At 42.3% G+C, this 18640-nt stretch overlaps 1 protein-coding gene across 3 annotated transcripts in view; it reads left to right on the top strand.

Annotated features, from left to right (window-relative positions):
* Positions 1-1291: 1291 nt before the first annotated feature.
* Positions 1292-18640, top strand: part of ITGAL (integrin subunit alpha L) — a 52072-nt gene continuing 34723 nt past the window's right edge. For 2 of the 3 annotated variants that reach the window (XM_072976852.2, XM_072976853.2), the window contains exons 1-2: positions 1292-1599; positions 18341-18455. In XM_072976852.2, the coding sequence (XP_072832953.2) occupies positions 1539-1599; positions 18341-18455 (176 nt within the window). In that variant the 5' untranslated portion in view covers positions 1292-1538. The remainder of the gene's footprint in view (positions 1600-18340; positions 18456-18640) is intronic. The other variant, XM_078377099.1, reaches the window with a different exon arrangement.

Consider the following 18640-nt stretch of genomic DNA (forward strand, 5'->3'; position numbering starts at 1 on the left):
TCCAGTCTACTTCTTCAAATGCAGAAAGAAAGAGGAGTCACCAAAGAAGGAAGATAATTGTGTTTGATCGCTGAGGAGTAGTGAGAGAAGGGCCAGCCCTGGTTTTCAGAACTACCCTCAGTAAAGTGCCCTCTAGTGGATGCCTTCCTACATTACAAGGCCATAAACCTGCCTGCCACAGGCAGCGACGCTGGTGCAACGAACCCAAGCATTTCGAAATTTCTCTTTCAGTTTCCCAGAGTTGCTTCGGCACAACATGACATCAGTGACACTGTGGAAAGTTAAAATGTCAGCTGATGGCACAGTGACTGCACGTTGACATCAGGCCTGATAAGAACGTAGGACCACCTCTCACTTTCTCCTCATGAGTTCTAGCCTCTTGCAACGGCATTTCCATTTTATACTCATCCCCAGCCTGCTTTGTCTCCATCTCTTTTGAATGTGCATGCACTGTTTGGAGAGCTTGAAAAAGATACCTTTGTGAAATATAGGCTCCATACTGTTCCCAGGACAAGCAGCTGTGTCCACTCATGGCAAGGAAAATAAGTGAGGATTATAAGTCAAGACTGACGTTGTGTGAAAGCTCTCATAAAATGAAGGGGAAGAGGCATGGCGGTAGCATAATAAAAGCGGTGTCTGATTTATAGTGATCCTCAAAGAGCCCTTGAAGGCTTCATTGAGACATTTGCAGAAGCCTTGCTAAGTCTCCATCAGCGGCACTTGTCCTTCTTTCTGTGCATTGGTTTTTTCATACTTTAATCCGTCTTTTAACTGATTTTCCCAGAACAGATGTTGAGTTAACAGACCAGTCATTACTTGGATTCCTCCTGGTTATCTTTTCAAAAGTTACTGTTACCTTAGTTCCTTCCCAGTCCTTTGGTATAGGGACTAGTCTTAGGAACATGCGAGATACTTCTGTTTTTTTAAAAAATCGGCAGGTTCCTATTTGACTTCTTCTCCAATAACTTTTGAAACGATTTAACCTGGATTTTGTTTGTGATTCGCTTGTTATCCGTTTTTCCATAAAGTTTTTAGAACATCTCTACTTGTCACCACTGTATGTTGCTCCCCCCTGAAAATGTACAAAAATAAACTTTTGCCAGCTCTGATCAGGCAAGATCCACTCAAAAGTACTCAGATGTCACTGTTACTACTGTACATTTTGTCTGAATTGGAAATTCTACTCATGAAAACCCTTTTCCTCACTGCTTGGGGACCACCTGATACATCCTCGAGTCTTTCGACATGCATGTGGTGTGCCCACACAGGAAGAAATATGTTTCGCAGCCTCACTGTTTCTCTCCTCCTCCTCCTCCGCACATGTGACCCCTCCTTTTCGAACCATACCAGAGAGAGAGAGAAAGTAACGATTTTGAAATTCAGAAGTCACCCTCAGTCCTTCCGTACTCTTCTGTTTCCTTTCTACTCGGGAACCCATCTCTTCGCTTTATCAACTTATTCAATTGATGACCCGGCACCCTTGCCAGTCATGAGCTCCAGCGACTAAGACCTTGCATCATCTTTCATGCTACTCCACCATGGCCAGCTTATCATTTCCAGTCCACTTTCTGGCACTGCTGACCGTGTGGCACTTTCAAGGTAAGTCAGCTTCAGTGAGCTAAAGCCCTTGGTTTGGTTGTTGGTTTGTTATATTTATATTTGCCTTCTACAATGAACTTAATGCAGTATATAGGAATCTCTTCTTCCTTGCTGGATAGCTCCGTGGTTTAGGTCTCTGGCTGCAGAGCCAGAGGTTGGAAGTTCGATTCCCCGCTGGGCCTCCTTGACGGGGGCTGGACTTGATGATCCATAGGGTCCCTTCCAGCTCTGCAGTTCTAAGGTGGTTGTTGTTGTTGTGATGATGATGATGATGCACACCTCCAGCCTGTGAGTTAGGTCCAGCTGATGGAGTGACCAGCCCATGTTTACCTGGAGACTTTCATGAGTAAGTGGAGGACACTTAGAAACTTCGCTTGTTTGTCCCAGCCCCACTCTTAGGTCCCAGTCCAAATCTAGAACTGCTGTTCTACTCGTACGCAAGGTCTCTTGGGTGGGACAGGATTATGTTTGTGAGAATAGTGACTTTGGGAACAGTGAGCAGGTTGGATCTTGGGATTCGGCCAGGTCTGAAAATTCTCTCTCTCTCTCTCTCTCTCTCTCTCTCTCTCTCTGTGTGTGTGTGTGTGTGTGTGTGTGTGTGTTTCACATGTGTTTGCTTTCTTAGACATAATCTAGCTTGGAAAACTGGGAAAGATGACAAAAAAGCAGGCAGAAAGTACACTGTGAATAAGTCTCTCTCTCTCTCTCTCTCTCTCTCTTTGTGTGTGTGTGTGTGTGTGTACACAAATGCATTGAGATTGGGTAAGGTGGAAGATGTAGTGTTTTGCCAAAGACTTAGGGAAGTATTGTTAAGTTTTTAGCAGAGCACATGCCTTGCAGAACTTTGAACAGTCACTCCCGGAATGCCCCTATTACTAGCATGACTGCTAACTGGGGGCTGGGAATGGAGATTCTAAAAAAACTTTCGCAGGCTTCACTGATTCTCAGCATCTTACACACTCCTGTCTGAAATGTCTGAGCACAGTACCTGCTACCAGGTTATATGGTCAACAGCCTTAGGTTGCGTAAGGTAGCTTCCTCTGTTCTGCTTGCTTTCTACCCACTTCATTGTTATTATTTATTTATTTATTTATTTATTTACAATATTTTTATTTATTTATTTATTTTACAATATTTACAATATTTTTAGCCACACCATTGCCAGTGGCTTCTAAATGCAGATATGTTGCGTTGCAAGTCTTGAAGTGCTCTTGTTGGCAATTTCCATTCTGAGTTCAGCATAGACCTTTGGGTCTCCTTGAATATCCCTACCCAAAGAACTGCAGATAGGAATAGAAAGCTTATGTTTGCAAAAGAAGCAGAAACAGGCTCAAAATCCAAATAAACATGATAGTGATTCTGCAAGTACCAGACTGACTTGAATGGGTTAAGCCAACTGTGTCCATCCGCACTTCTTTCCTCTTTCCCAAAGTAGTGGACGTTTGTTGCTGATGGACATTTGGGGAAACTATGGAATATGTATGGAGTCATCTGATCAGAAGTGTTTGGCAAACACTGCATTGTATCCTCTCATCCTGACCATCTGTAGGACTGCCAACCAGCTGTGAAACAGAATAAGAGAGGGAGAGGATGGGAGAGACAGAGAAAGTTGCATTCGTAGATATCTGTAATACCGGGATAAGTAACTTCAGATTTTTTTTTTAACCTCCAATTCCTGCTAAGCTAAGCCCATGTTGAGGTATAACGGGGTCTGCAATCCTGCAATATCCAAAGGCAAACTAAAATCAGCAGATGTTTTTTCAGGATATAGCAATAATTGAAGCCATGTGCTGCAGATTAAACTCTGCCAGGGGGAGATTGTGACTGAGCCATCGTATACATGCTTCATGTGCAGGGGCATCAAATCCTATTTCTGGTCTCTTCAGATAGACAGCAAGGAAACCCTTGCACGAACTTTGGAGCACTGCTGTGTGTTAGCATCTACAGTAGTGGGCTGAATCAACCGGTAAGGTGCCTCAGTATCTAAGGCAGCTTCGCTAAACGTTAGACCTGGAAGGGATTCCAAAAGTTGCCCCGGTCAACCTCTACCAACGTAGAAAATCTACTAGTAAAGCCTTATGAGCAGAAATCCACCCCAATCTGTGTTGAAAAATTTCCAGTGAAGGAATTTCCCCACCCCCTAATGCTGCTACTGTTAAAAGGCTAGCTTCTCAAGCTGACCACTCTAATTTCCAAAGGCAGCTCTTTGGAATGAGTCGTGCTACATTTATCCACTTGTCTTCTACAAAATATTTGCCTATGCAGCGTCTGGGTAGCTCAAATGGTTTAGGCATCTGGTTGCAGAGTGAGAGTTTGGAAGTTGGGTTCCCCACTGTGCTTCCAGAGAAATGATGAGCCCGTCTGTGTGGCCATGGGCAAGCTGCACAGTTCCAGGGCACCCCCAGAAGAAGTGAATAGTAAACCGGGTCTGAGCTTGTCGTCCTGAAGTTGCTGTTTAGCATGGGAGAAGACCCCCCCCCCCCACACACACACACATAAATGGCCTCAGTGGAAGATTTTGGTCAAGGCCAAATAATAGTTGAGGGGTTTAAGGGGGGCATCAGATGTACCAGGCAAAAGGGCGGCACCTTCCAACAGCGGCCACTTTAATTGCGCAGAAAGCTTGGAAGTTGGTATTTGTAGGTAACATAATGATCTGGAGTTGTATTTATTTGGGTGTGATGCACATAGTCTCTTCAAAGTTCCAGTAATGCTGAAAACACTTAGCTGTACTGAATGACACCTACTTCCTTTTCACAAATTACTTTTAAATGGCACTTTAAAAGCATTTTTAAAGACATTTTGGAGGTTTTATGTCATTCTCTTATCAATCCTGTCAAGGTAAGTATTATCTGGTGTGTAGGTTTTTTCTTTTTTCTTTTTGGATTTATAAAAATATTTCTAAAGTACAATAACAAAATTGGATACTAGATGGATGGGGGGTATTTTCTCTGTATTTTTCTGGCTTACTACTCTAGTTAGGACAATACCGTGTTTCCCTGAAAATAAGACCTGGCTTTTGGGTCTTATGTAAATGTTTGCTCCAAAAACACATTAGGGCTTATTTTCAGGGGATGTTTTATTTTTTTTTTTCATGTATAACAATCAACATTTATTCAGATACAGTCATGATGTATCAACCATCTTCTTCTGGTTGTTGTACAAGGGTGGAGGTGGGGTTTCACTTCACTAGGGCTTATTTTTGTGGTAGGGCTTATATTACGGACACCCTGAAAAATCATAATAGGGCTTATTTTCAGGTTAGGTTTTATTATTGGGAAATAGGGTAGAAAACGTTGATAATGTGCAATGCAATAATTTACTTGCAGCACTGAGAAGTGTAGTGATTAACATAATGAGGTCCTTTTAACATGTAATGATCCAAGCTCTGATTGGGTCTAGTGCACTATTTATTGTTTTTATGAAGCATGTATATTGCCAAACCGTGTATTTCTTGACATATATGCAGTTTAGTATTAAGACAGTGATTTCTGGTGTTCTGAAGAATTAAATTCATGTTGATCTGTTAAGGCATTTATGGGCTGTAACCAATTTGCTAATCCTGTGCTAACACTGGCTGATTTTGAACATCTTCCTTCCTTCCTTCCTTCCTTCCTTCCTTCCTTCCTTCCTTCCTTCCTTCCTTCCTTCCTTCCTTCTGGTCTATTAATTGTTGAAACAATTAACCGACAACATTTAAAACAACATATGTGGCATCATCTGATCTCACTGGGACAAATATAAGAAAACAATACAAGAAATGTATAGAGGAGCAAAATATTTTTAAAAGCAGCAAAATGCATCAAAACAATGTCCATAGAATCAGGTCTAGATGGACCCAAAAGCCAGGTTTTTGGTTTGCACCTGAAAAAAAGCAGTCTCTGTATCACCTGGGTAGGACATGTCACAACATTGGTGCCATTACCAGAAGGGCTCTGGTCGTAGTAATGAAGTGCTGAACCACAAAACTCAGGTGCTGAACAGGATGAGCTGTACCTGGGGACAGTGTGTGTATGATGACAGTGGGGATGCCATCATGATCATAGTGGTAACTTCTGGTGCTACTTCCTCATTACACTCTCACTAATTGTCTTGAATCCAAATAAATAAATAATAAATACTAATAACTATGTGGATGTTAAATGTACTATTACAGTGCTTTGTGGCCACTGGCCGTGCTAGCTGGCGTATTCTGGGAGTTGTCTCCCCCCCTCCCCTAAATAACTTTCCCAAGATTTGGCTATATTCAAAGTATTTTTGCACCACTATATATTCTGAAGGGTTTTTTCCCCAAAGAAGCAGGTAGAGAGAGCTCAGTGTCTGACAGTCATTAAAGATAGGAGAGTTTCATTAACTAGAAAGAAGGTGGTCATGACATTCACCAGGCACTACGAGAAGTCCTAAATCACGCTGTTATTAATAAACCCGACAACTCTGTTTTTGGGAACAGAAATTAACACACATATTCCATGGCCACTGCTTTCTCTAGGGTTTTCCCCCTTGCCAAATTGATACCTTTGGCTGTTCTCTACCCCCATATGGCAAAAAAAAAAACAACAACAACAAAAACAAAACTGTGTGGGAACCACTTGTGTGGGTTGACAACAATTATTTGCTTGTAGCAAACCAGGCTTCTTACCACTGTGGATTTTTGTACCTCAGAAAGGAAATCTACTCTACCCACCTCCCCGCTTTGGAAGTTTCGTTGTGTTATGTCAGCAGTATTAAGAGTTGAGAGAGACATTTCACTGATCTCCATACTCTACCTTTTGGTTGTAGTCCAGCAACAGACATGGTGAAATAATTAAACATTTAAGTCATGACTCAGAATGCACACTTTTACCTTCCTTCCTTCCTCTCGGTCTTTTTCCTGCCCTTCCACTACAGTCAAGCAAGCGAACATCAACAAAAATACAAGATTAAAACGAGGTTACAATGAAAACATAACAGCAAACCAGTTAACAATGTTTCCAAAACTAACTAACCAACTATGTTCCCTCTGTAATATTAGTCCCTATCCTTGAGTAACCCAGGTGTTCTTGGACTACAACTCCCAGAAGCCTTTACTACTACCTGTGCTGGCCAGGATTTTTGGGAGTGGCAGTCCAAGAACACCTGGGTTACCCAAGCCTGGGAACCACTGCTCTGTAAAATAAGAGCTTAGGAAACTTATTGTTCTGAATCACTTGCAGAATACTAACATGGATACTGATCTCGCTGTCTGGGGCATTCTAGGAGCTGTAATCCACGAAAATATATTTTTCCAAATGCTTAAAACCTATTTCAGCAAACAGACCAGCTGAGAAGCCCAACGCCTGTGTGAATAAAAATTTATTTACTTACCAGTGAAAATCAAGCTACCCTTGGCTACCGTGGAAGCCATTTTCAGGAATTAGAACCAACCAATTAAAAGGTTTTTTCTTTGCCTTCATATGCCAAGTGGGGTAGGAAATGGACATAGAGACCTCTCCCAAGGTCCTTCGAACCCAGTCATGCTCACAGAAGAGAACATAGTCATTCAGATGATCTGTCCTCTATCTGTGTAGGGCTCCATTGGCCACAGCCAATATTTCGAATTGTATCTGAAAAGGGACTGCTAGATAGTGAAGCTGTTTTAACAAGTGTCACTGTGCCCAAATCTGATATGTAACGTCAGTGGATTTAGGAGTGTGTTTATACAGTTGCTGAAAGCAAGGTATGCAAGCTTATGGCTGACTCTAGGCATTGTAACTTTGTCCAACACTGGTTTGGAATCCCTGTTCTTTAATCTCCCTTTTGATTGACCAGGAACAGCTCTCTCTTGTTTGGACTAAACACTGATTGGTTCACATTCAGCCAGTCTGTCACCAACATGGGACAGTAAAAATGTTTCCGGTGGTCAAAACTGTGCTTACGACGGGGTTCAATCCCAGGTAGCCCTTTTAAGGTTGACTCAGCCTTCTATCCTTCCAACTTTGAAAAATGAGTACTCAGCTCACGGGGGGGGGGCAATGTGGAGCCTACATAATTAACTTGTAAACCGATTTAAGCACTATGGGGTGGTATATAAGCACCACACTTTTACATTAGAAGTGAAAAGGCTTTATGCACCTAATGAATGGTAAATTTTATCATTCATAAAACTAATGAATCACTACATTTATCATTTTATCATGGAGTGCTACACAAAGAAATTTAATTAGATTTTTTAAAAAAAATGTACACAAAGGAATTTGAGTAGAAAAAAATACCAGGAAATAATGCTAGGAAATGTTGGAGGCAATAGGAAAAGAGGAAGACGTAGCATGAGATGCTTTGACTTAACAAAAGAACCCACAGCCTTTAGCATGCAAGACCTAAGCAGGGTATTAATGATAGGACCTTTTTGCGGTCATTCATTCATAATGTTGCCATTCATTCAGCAACAGCACATAACAAGAAGCAGAAATAGGTCTGGAGCTCATAGATTTTCCACACAAAAATATGGTACTCCAACTTCTATTTCTTTTCAATTGTGGTGTTGGAGGAGGCTCTTGAGAGTCCCCTGGACTGCAAAGAGAACAAACCTATCCATTCTGAAGGAAATCAAGCCTGAGTGCTCACTGGAAGGACAGATCCTGAAGCTGAGGCTCCAATACTTTGGCCATTTCATGAGAAGAGAAGACTCCCTGGAAAAAACCCTAATGTTGGGAAAGTGTGAAGGCAAGAGGAGAAGGGGACAGCAGAGGATGAGATGGTTGGACAGTGTCACAGAAGCTACGAACATGAATTTGACCCAACTCCGGGAGGCGGTGGAAGACAGGAGGGCCTGGTGTGCTTTGGTCCATGGGGTCACGAAGAGTCGGGCACGACTTAACAACTAAATAACAAAATGGCAGACAATGGGGAAAGTTCTTTTTCCTGCTTTATCCTAAAACTCATTCACTCTTTCCTGTTAGGACATACTGAGTGAAAGTATCAGGCCCAAGGTCATCCATCTAGTGAGGTTCATGATTTAGTAGGACTAGAAACTCCTAGATCTCATATCAGCCCTCTTAACTAGGATCTAGGAGTCTGATTGCTGGAGATTAACTATGTTGCATTGATGCTTTTTGCATAATGGGAAGCCACATATTTTGCACTTTACGTAAGGTGCAACTAAAGGCACGGCTATGGTCCGAGCTTGACAAAATTGTCATCCTGGAGGCATGGAAAAGTAGAGGTCACTTCCTCCTTGTGGTTAGATGGGGGTGGGGTTCAGGGGGAGGAAATGGAAGATCTGTGAACAGTGTTGAAATGATTCCTGTTACCCATTATAATTACGAACAATATTCTGTCCTGGAGATGAATGAAGTTTTTTGTATTGGTGCATTTAACAATAAAACAAGTGTCCGTAACATGATCGTGAGTCTTCTTTCCTTCTGCCAAAGGGTCCCGAAGAGATTTCCAATCTTGAAACAGGAACGGATTTCCACAACGAGTGTTCCATGGTCTCGGTAGATCTGAAGGGATCCAGTCTCTTACGGTCTGCCCTGTCGAACCTTCCAGCAAGGGCACATTCTCGTCATTCCACAGGGTTGGCCTCTCGGGGTCTTGGTTCTCCCAGGGTCCTCCCTGTAACTCTTCCTCCTCATCTCCCTTATTCTCCAATCCAACCTTTCTCTCCTTTCTCAACTCTCTCTTTCTCCTCTCTCAGCCTCCTCCTCCACTCTCTCACCTCATCTTCTCCCCAATAAGAGGGTGTGGGTGGAATCTCTCTTCTCCTCCTGTAATCCACGCCTCCTCCTTAGGCACCCTTAGTATCTCCCATAATCCCATCCGGGGATCCTCCATCCAACCCCATTCCCAACTGGGCAGCAACTTCCCCTCCTTCCTTTTTACCTCCTCTGTTCTTGCCTCAAACGACCCTCTTTTTCCTCTCCTTTCCTGCTTTTTCCTCCTGAACCTCCTCCCATCATTATTTTCTGTATATCTTCACTCAGTTCCTCTATTTCTGTCCCTTGTTGAGCTTTCTCCGTAGGTTCTGGTGCTGGCTGGGGTCTCGCCTCCTTATCCTCGTTGTGGGGGAGGGATGGTTCTCCAGCAAGTGGGGTATCCCTCTCGCCTTCTGTCCCACACTTAACTGGCCCTGGTCCCCTTTCTTTAACAACAAGACAAATGTGAAAATATGTGGCAAATTAAGGGGTGTGTGTGTGTTTATTATCATTTAAAATCCATACTAAGAAAAGTATTGCATGCAGATTAAAATGTGAAGGAGCAGGTGCCTTGTTAAAAGGGTGGGAATTCTGCTGACAAGAGAAGGATTGGCTTGATCATTGTAAATTTGCTCCTACTTACCAGCCTAATTCCTGGCAGCTTTACTGCAGGGTGCCCCTTCATTGGCCTCCAAATATTTCAACAGAGGAAGCAATCCTTCCCCTTTCATTTATGGTATCTATTGGTGATACCACAAGTCAGCTGCAAAACAGAGAAAATAACATTTCATTTACAGAAATATCCGCCGGTGGGTCACTGGATTTCAAGAATAACCAGGCTGTGGACTGACCTCTATACACTTTTCTGAGTCAAGGCCCTGTGAATACAGAGAGGAGTGCTGTATTCTATAAACATGCATGGCACTGCAGTGTAGGCTGATCTGTTGTGTGTTTAACTGTGTTTATCCTATGTTCATGTTCTAGTTTCTGCTAACATCAGCACCTGTATCCTCCGGTTGTGAGAATGGTTCCCTGGACTGCCATGTTTTGATTACAGTACTCGTAGTGCCTTTTGAGCAAAGTGTGACCCTGAAGTTATTTTTTTGTACTTCCAACTTTCTCCTGGAAGCTTCCAAAGATCACTTTTAAAATAGACTATAGGAGACAGATAAGGTGTTCAGGCACTCCCATTTCTTTAAGGACTTGCCATAGTTTGTTGTGGTCGACACAGTCAAAGGCTTTTGCGTAGTCAATGAAGCAGAAGTAGATGCTTTTCTGGAACTCTCTGGCTTTCTCCATAATCCAGCGCATGTTAGATTATGCATATATATCAAACATATAAAGTTCTTAAGAACTGTATTCTTAGGACCTTTATATGTTTAGCTGGGAAGTGAGGTTTTCTTAATTTTATTTTTAAAGCAACAGCCTGTTTCTTAAATTCTTTCTCTCGTGCTAGTTACACTAACCCAATTTTAAAGAAATGAAAGAGAACGATGAAAAATAAACCTCTCTGTTTTGATAACGCCCTAGGCCTAGTTTTCTTTCTGCAAAATAAGACCGGATAAAACCAGGAAAAACAATATTGTGAGAAATATGGACAAAGGTTGTCTTGCAGCTTGGCCCACCTTGCAGGGCTGGAAGCAGACCAGTTTGTTACCGTATAGAAGGACTTATCACAGGGAAGTTTTTTTTTTAAATGGCAACTAACTCTATTAGCAGTCTTAGGTGGAGGATGATTTGTTTACTTAGGGAGTACATGTAAAATTGTAACTGGATTTGTTTACACGCCATAGGGTAGCCCTGTCTGGTGGAGGGTGGGGTTCTGACCTGAAGCCTCAAGGAATTGCTAGGATTCTTGAGAATGGAATATAGGAAGAGTGAATAATATTAGAAGAGGAAGAAGCTTGTTTGTGTGTGAAGTGGATTTAATATTCATCTTTGCCCCTTCCTTCCTAGGATTCAGTGGCTCATGGATCCTGCATGTTGTACAATACTGTATCAGTAAACCAAAAGGCCAGAGGCAGGAGAAGAAGATAGGGAGACCATAGGCATCCTTCAGTCTTGAGAGACTATGGTAACATACTCTGTATGGAGGACATGAAACAGCGTCTAGTGTTTTGACGCTGTACGTGAAGCTGGAGTGTCCTCCCCAGGGCACAAAGCCTGGGTAAAATAATATGGAGGAGAGGACCAAGGAATGCTTGCAGATCATGGCCTTTGGAAGAACACAAGAGAATGGAGTGTCTTGTGTTTGTTTCTTCAGTCATCTAGCCCAGAAAAAAGTGCCAGCCTCCTTTCCCAACTTCTTCCCGCTTTTCCCTAGGCTGAGGTTTTGTAATGATATCTTTGTAATGATATGCTGTGGACCTGGCAGCCGTAACGGGAGCACACGTAAAGCTAAAAGTAGGTGTCCTTAAATATATTGCATGTATCATACAGGGTTAATACCTGGCCTCCATCTTGTGTGTCCAGGATGGCAGGACATTTTCCTTATTGCAATGGATTGATTATATCGGTATGCAAAGTATTGCAAGAAGCAATTCTCAGCTGAAAGAAGCTGTAGGCCTGAGAACCGGAAAACCAAGATGGCACTTGAACAGTAAAAAAAAACCTTTTTGTTTCCAATCGCAAGGATGAGATTTAAGTATCAAACGCTTGCAGGAACCAGGCAGACCTCACTGCTTGTATTTAGAATGTGTGTGAAATAACTTATCTGCCATGGTTTTAGGAAGGGTGTGAAAACACTTTGTTTAAAAGTGGCTTATGAAGCAGTTTAATATACTGTGGTTATTTTAACTGTTTGTAGACTTGCATCTCTATGGTTACATTTAGTTTGATTTCATCTTAATGATAGTATAGTTGAATTTGTTTTTGCTTGTTGGTTTTATTATCTTTTACAAAGATTGTAAGAAGGCCTCTTCAGTTACCTAGCCATGAGAAAGCAGAGTAGAAACATAATAAATGCCAATATGTACTCTGTAGCCAGACATCTTTCAAGATGTTCAAGCAGGGCCTGCCCATCAGAAGCAGAGCTACAAGGGGCAGGGCCTTCTCCAGAGTGGCTCCAAGGAGCTCCTGAAAGAGGTGCAGCACTGCCCCTGCTTGTTACATATGAACCTACGGTACAGCATGCGAGTTTGTTGATCTTTCTGTCCCAGTACTAGCTGGTTCTGAAGGCCACGGACAGAGATCTTTCCCAATCCTGATTTATTTGGAGAGAGCAGGAAGTGAGCCTGGAATACTTTGTATGCATACCGTGTGCTCTCCTGATGAGCTCTGGAATAAAATCGGTGGGTGTAATTGCATGTTAAGTGCTGTCAAATTGGAACCAACTTATGGAGGCCCTAATAGGGCTTTCAGGGTAAGGAGTGATTTTACCCAGGCTACCCATTCCCCTGTGAATTTTCATGGCTAAGCAGGGATTTGAATCAAGATCTCCTGAGTCTTACCACATTATCCACGATACCACACTGGATATCATGGGTACATTCCTGGACAACTTAGTGGTTTTAGCTAACCGGCTGTAGAGCCAGCAGTTGGGAGCTCAATTCCATCCTGGCAAGGACTAGACATAAAGGGTTGAAATTAGCTATCCTGGCTGGGACTGGTGGTAACTTTAGTCCAACAGCATCAGTATGCATGGATGCTTCCCATCCCGAGACAATTCTGAGTTAGATAGACTGATAATTGATTTACAATAAAACAGATTTCCATGATGTGGAAGCATAGATATGGATCACATTCCACATAGGCCTGGTTCTTGTTTGCTTGCTTGCCTGACTTTTCTCTTGATGGTGCATAGTTTGAACTGATCCATACTGATAGTAATTAAACCAGTATTGCATTGTCTTATTAAAAGTGAATCCTCTCACTTTCTCATTTTGGAAAAGAAATTAGGGAATTAAGAGATACATTTGAGAGAAATCCCTGCAAAGCTCCACGCTGACTGCAGTTTGAACTTTTGTTATTTATGGTAGTCCCTACTGAGTTTCAGAAGGGACATGGTGCCGCTGTGGATTAAACTACAGAAGCCTCTGTGCTGCAAGGTCAGAAGACCAGCAGTCGTAAGATTGAATCCACGCGACGGAGGGAGCTCCCGTCGCTTGTCCCAGCTCCTGCAAACCTAGCAGTTTGAAAGCATGTAAATGTGAGTAGATAAATAGGTACCGGCTTGGTGGGAAGGTCACGGTGTTCGGTGTCTAGTTGCGCTGTCCATGTGACCATGGAAACTGTCTACGGACAAACGCTGACTCTACGGCTTGGAGATGGGGATGAGCACCGCACCCTAGAGTTGGACACGACTGGACTAAATGTCAAGAACTTTTTACTGAGTTTCAGGATGAGTAGTTTCATGTTTGATCGATAATTAGTCACACTTACAATAAACCTTCTGAAGTTAATGGTACTTGTTGGTCACATTCATTTGAATAGACCTTTTCTTAATATGTACATTATGACTAAATTTGGACCCTTTGACTGTAGCCATGTCAATGAAATAATGCTCTGACGAACAGTCACGTCTCAAAGCTTCATCAGAAGTGCTGATAAACTATGGCGAAAATGTGTGCACAAGAGATCCAGTAGTTCAGTGGATTGGGGTGCCTCGTTGTATAACCCCTAGCCCTCCTTCCAGAAGGGCCAGCCAGTATTACTGGCAAGTGAGTATATGTGTCTGATGGGGTTTTGTGCCTGTTACCTGTGTAGCTTTGGGCAAGCTGCATTGTTCCAGAGAGCTACCAGAAGGACAAAATGGTAAACCTCTTCAGAGTACTTTGTACTTAGAAACCCCTGGAGGGTCGTGATAAATCGGGAACAACTTGATAACACTTTTCTGCCTTTTCCCATTATGGTTGAGCTATATGAATGCAAAACAAACCTGGCGTGGGATGTTTTAGGTTCTACATGGTATCTGTGGTACGTGTGTGAGTGAGTCTGCTACACACGTTACTTAGGCAACATGGTAACAAGGCCAATGCAGAACATAATTCAATGATTCTTCTAACTTTTGTTTGCTTCTGACAAGTGAAAAGACACTAAAAAAAACTCACAAGTTAAAAGCTCTGAAAATAACACAGAACAGAGGAGCCTTGAAGATGGCTGTGTATGCATTGCTTAAAAGAGAAGGTGAAGTGGAACAAAACAGGTCTTCCTTTGAATGGACAGCTGTTCTTTGTAAAGTAGGATGTGGGGCCACATTAGAAGCATGTGAATGAGTTGAGAAACTTCAATTTTATCTTATAGAGGTACAGATTTTAATTTGCTGCCTGCTGCCTACATCTTGACATTTCAGGGGGAAATACCTGAGCAGTCCTCATAAGTGAGCGAGCATGAACTCTTTTCTTTCTTTTCTTTTTTTTTTTAATGTTATGTGAACCCGACTGTCAGATTTTGTGGTTGGGAACTTGGCTTCTTCGCAGAAGGCCAAATGTGTTGTGCTTCCGTTGTGGGGGCTATCTTCTGCAGATCAATAAGAATGGCTGAGCCAGCAGGCCAAGAAATCCCTCAAGTGGGCGCCTTCTACATTTTCTGAGAATTCTTCCCACCATGATGATTTCCAAATCCTGTAACACTGATGTTTTCCACTCAAATGGTCTCGTTGGCATTTTTAGTAGTTATATTTGGCAGATCGTCTTCTTCCACCTAAATCTACCCGAATCACCCGAGGGGTCTGACACTGAGGGAGGCCCAGAAGGAAAAAACAAGAAACCGGGCCTTCTCGGCGGTGGCCCCTTGGCTGTGGAACACCCTCCCAACAGAAATTCGTCTGGCACCCTCGCTGGGTGTTTTCAAAAGCCAGTTAAAAATTTGGCTATTCAAGCAGGCCTTCCCTCCAGTCAATTAATTGCTCTCTATTTTTCTTCCTTGAGTCATGTCAACTTAGTAATGTGTTGTTTGGAATTAATTGCTATAACTGCATTTTTGACGATTTTTATACTGTACATGTCATGTTGTTGTGTTTTTATCCATGTAAGCCGCCCCGAGTAGACATTGTCTGGGGGGGGGGGAAATCTAATAAATAAATAAAAAAAATAATTAGTTTTATAATGTCACGCAGTCTAACATGTCAGATTTCAAACAGAGCACCATTTGTAGAAGGAGTTTTAAAAGGCATCTGTAGTACATAACAGGGTTGGGGAAATGGTGGTCCCAAGCAAATGGGTGGATTACAGTGACCATCGACTCTGATATTTGAGCAAGCTTGCTGGGGTTGATGGGATCTGAAGTCCTACAATGTCTGTAAGGTCACAGGTCCCATCATTACCAGTATTGCTTTCAGTGACAGAACCAGCTGCTCTTTTCTTATTTCTAAAGTCTGTAGTTTCCATCAATTTCCTGACATTCTGTTTTTTTTTTAATTCAAAGGAGTAGTGCTGCCCAATTTCACATGGATAATACCAAGAATCTCCGGAAGCAACTTTAAAAAGGGCAAACAGTCGTTGCCAGTTCTCTTTCCTCATCTCTCTCTCTTTCAAATGCATTGCTCTAGTTCTCCAGCTTTCTTACCTATTTATTTCCAGACTTACTTTTCGTCTGAATACAGTCTCTCATAACCTCTGTAGTGATGGACTGTTGCTTCTGTTCTACACATTATCAGTCATAAAATCTATCTTGCCTGTCAGGCCTTTGCTAATCACAGTGTAGACAATGAATGTGTTCTCAATTTTAGATGACTTACAAATAAGGCCATGTCTCCATAACTGTACAGTATACTAATACAGTAGCATGTTTAATATTTAAAAAACCTCAGAGTTATAAATAGTAATTACTAATAACTGCTTAGTTCTAGAGTGACAAGTGAAGTAAATGATCTTACAAAGTTACTTTTGACGTACTGTAACATTTTAAGTAACTTGATTGAAATGAGTGATATTTACCTTTGAAAGCATTGTTAGAGGCATTTTGACAGAGATTTTCCATATTTTATTCTATTCTGTTTTCAAACATTAAGTGGCAAGAGAAGTATTATTTGGTTTTGTCATCTGTATTTTTATAAATGTTTCCAAGGTGCAATATTAGAACTGACAGCTACAGAGGACTACAGTTATATTTTTCTGCATTTCTCTGTTCTGCTGGTTACAAAAATGCAAAATGTTAATAATGTGCAGTGCAATAAGTTGCTTGTGCAGTCAGAGCACTGGTAGTGGTAACTGGGTGGATCAGGTCATCCTTACGCTGCCATTTTGTCCTCTTTTGCTGTCATTTCTTTTCCTCACCTGTTAACTGAGATTATGAAATTCTGAGGGGTTTATTGATACTACTTCACTCTTACATTCCATTGGGAGGACTATTGGATTTTCCTCTTTTAGCTTTACCCATTTTTCAAATTGTTCCATACTTCTTCACACATCCCATAACAATGGTGGCCCTTTTGTGATGCAGAACAGGCAGCTACCTGAGACAGCAGATGCAATGAAATGTGTCAGCCTGGTGTAAAACTCTAGAATTCACCACCACAAGAACAATAATTAATGGAAGATAAAGTTTTGTTCTTGTTTGGTTGTTTAGTTATGTCCAACTCTTCATGACCCCCATGGACCAGAGCACGCCAGGCCCTCCTGTCTTCCACTGCCTCCCGGAGTTGGGTAAAATTCATGTTGATAGCTTCGATGACACCGTCCATCCATCTCGTCCTCTGTCATCCCCTTCTCTCTTGCCTTCACACTTTCCCAACATCAGGGTCTTTTCCAGGGAGTCTTCTCTTCTCATGAGATGGCCAAAGTATTGGAGCCTCAGCTTCAGGATCTGTCCTTCCAGTGAGCGAGCACTCAGGGTTAATTTCCTTCAGAATGGATAGGTTTGTTCTCTTTGCAGTCCAGGGGACTCTCAAGAGTCTCCTCCAGCACCACAATTCAAAAGCATCAGTTCTTCAGCGGTCAGCCTTCTTTATGGTCCAGCCCTCACTTCCATACATCACTACTGGAAAAACCATAGCTTTGACTATGTGGACCTTTGTCGGCAAGGTGATGTCTCTGCTTTTTAAGATGCTGTCTAGGTTTGTCATCACTTTCCTCCCAAGAAGCAGGCATATTTTAATTTCGTGGCTGGTGTCACCATCTGCAGTGATCCTGGAGCCCAAGAAAATAAAATCTGTCACTGCCTCCATATCTCCCCTTCTATTTGCCAGGAGGTGATGGGACCAGTGGCCATGATCTTAGTTTTTTTGAAGTTGAGCTTCAGACCATATTACTTTCAGCATTAGAGGCACCATGACTCTTGGTGTCCCTCATTGAGGAACATGAGTTGGGAGGGTTGAGCTGTGCTTTGTGTCCTGCTCAGAGCCAGCCCTATCATTAGGAAGAATGTGGCATTTGCCATGTTTGCAAGATTTTAAAGGAAAAAGGGCATGTCCATCAAGTTCTAGAAGCTGGTAAGTTCTCCTGAGGGGATGGAGAGGGGCTGGAATACTGGATTAGATCAGCCTTTGTCTGTCCAGTAGCACTTTTCTTATGTTCTTAATTGCTTGACCATGGTTGAAGAAAAGAGCCTTGATCTTAGAAGTCCTTTCTTATTCTCACATCACATTCTTTCTTATGTGGTTTTGGAGTGTCACTTAGCTAATTTGCACATAACCTCAAAAAGCTGCAGAGGAGCAATTCGAATAAAGTGAACAAGAATGAGCAAGTGGGCTAAAGTCATTCTGCTTCTTGGAGTGAATCCCCTGGTCCTGGGCAAACAACTGAAACGTATTTCAGTACTGGCAATGAGACAAAATTCCTGTATCACTCCTCAGGGCATGTGACAGGTTTAGGGAATGTAGCACAGTCTCTCTCTCTCTCTCTCTCTTTCTCTCTCTCTCTCTGTGTGTGTGTGTGTGTGTGTGTGTGTGTGTGTGTGTGTGTGTGTGTGTGTGTGTGTGTGTGTGTGTGTGTGTGTGTGTGTGTGTGTGTGTGTGTGTGTGTGTGTGTGTGTGTGTGTGTGTGTGTGTGTGTAAAGGACACTTTTAATTTGCAATTCCTTAACCACCTGTTGATCTTAACCATCCTATTAGGGTTGCCATAAATTGGAAGTGACTTGACAGATATATGAACACAATATCATTTTTTTTCTCAATCCACCTGGGATAAACACTGCACTTCTACTTTCTGCAGGACAATCACCATCTCAGGGATACAACGTTGAGATCACTCCGGCAGCTCGGTTCTCCAACGTCAGTGAGCAGTTTGGGTACCAGGTTCTGCAGATTGGGGAAGGCTCTGAAGCAAGGTAAATTCCCAAATACACTCCCAGATATAACTCATCAGTATGTGTGCAATTGTGGCATATATGGGTGCTGTGGCCGAAGGGGGTGTTTGTGTGGCGGTTTGCCTCCGTGGGGACTTTTAAAGTCTTCCCAGTTGTGGAAAAAGGAGTGATTCAAATTTCCTTGCTTTTCCTGGTAGTTTTTGTAT

This window comes from Pogona vitticeps, chromosome 6 (genome assembly GCF_051106095.1).
Source record: "Pogona vitticeps strain Pit_001003342236 chromosome 6, PviZW2.1, whole genome shotgun sequence".
NCBI lineage: Eukaryota > Metazoa > Chordata > Lepidosauria > Squamata > Agamidae > Pogona > Pogona vitticeps.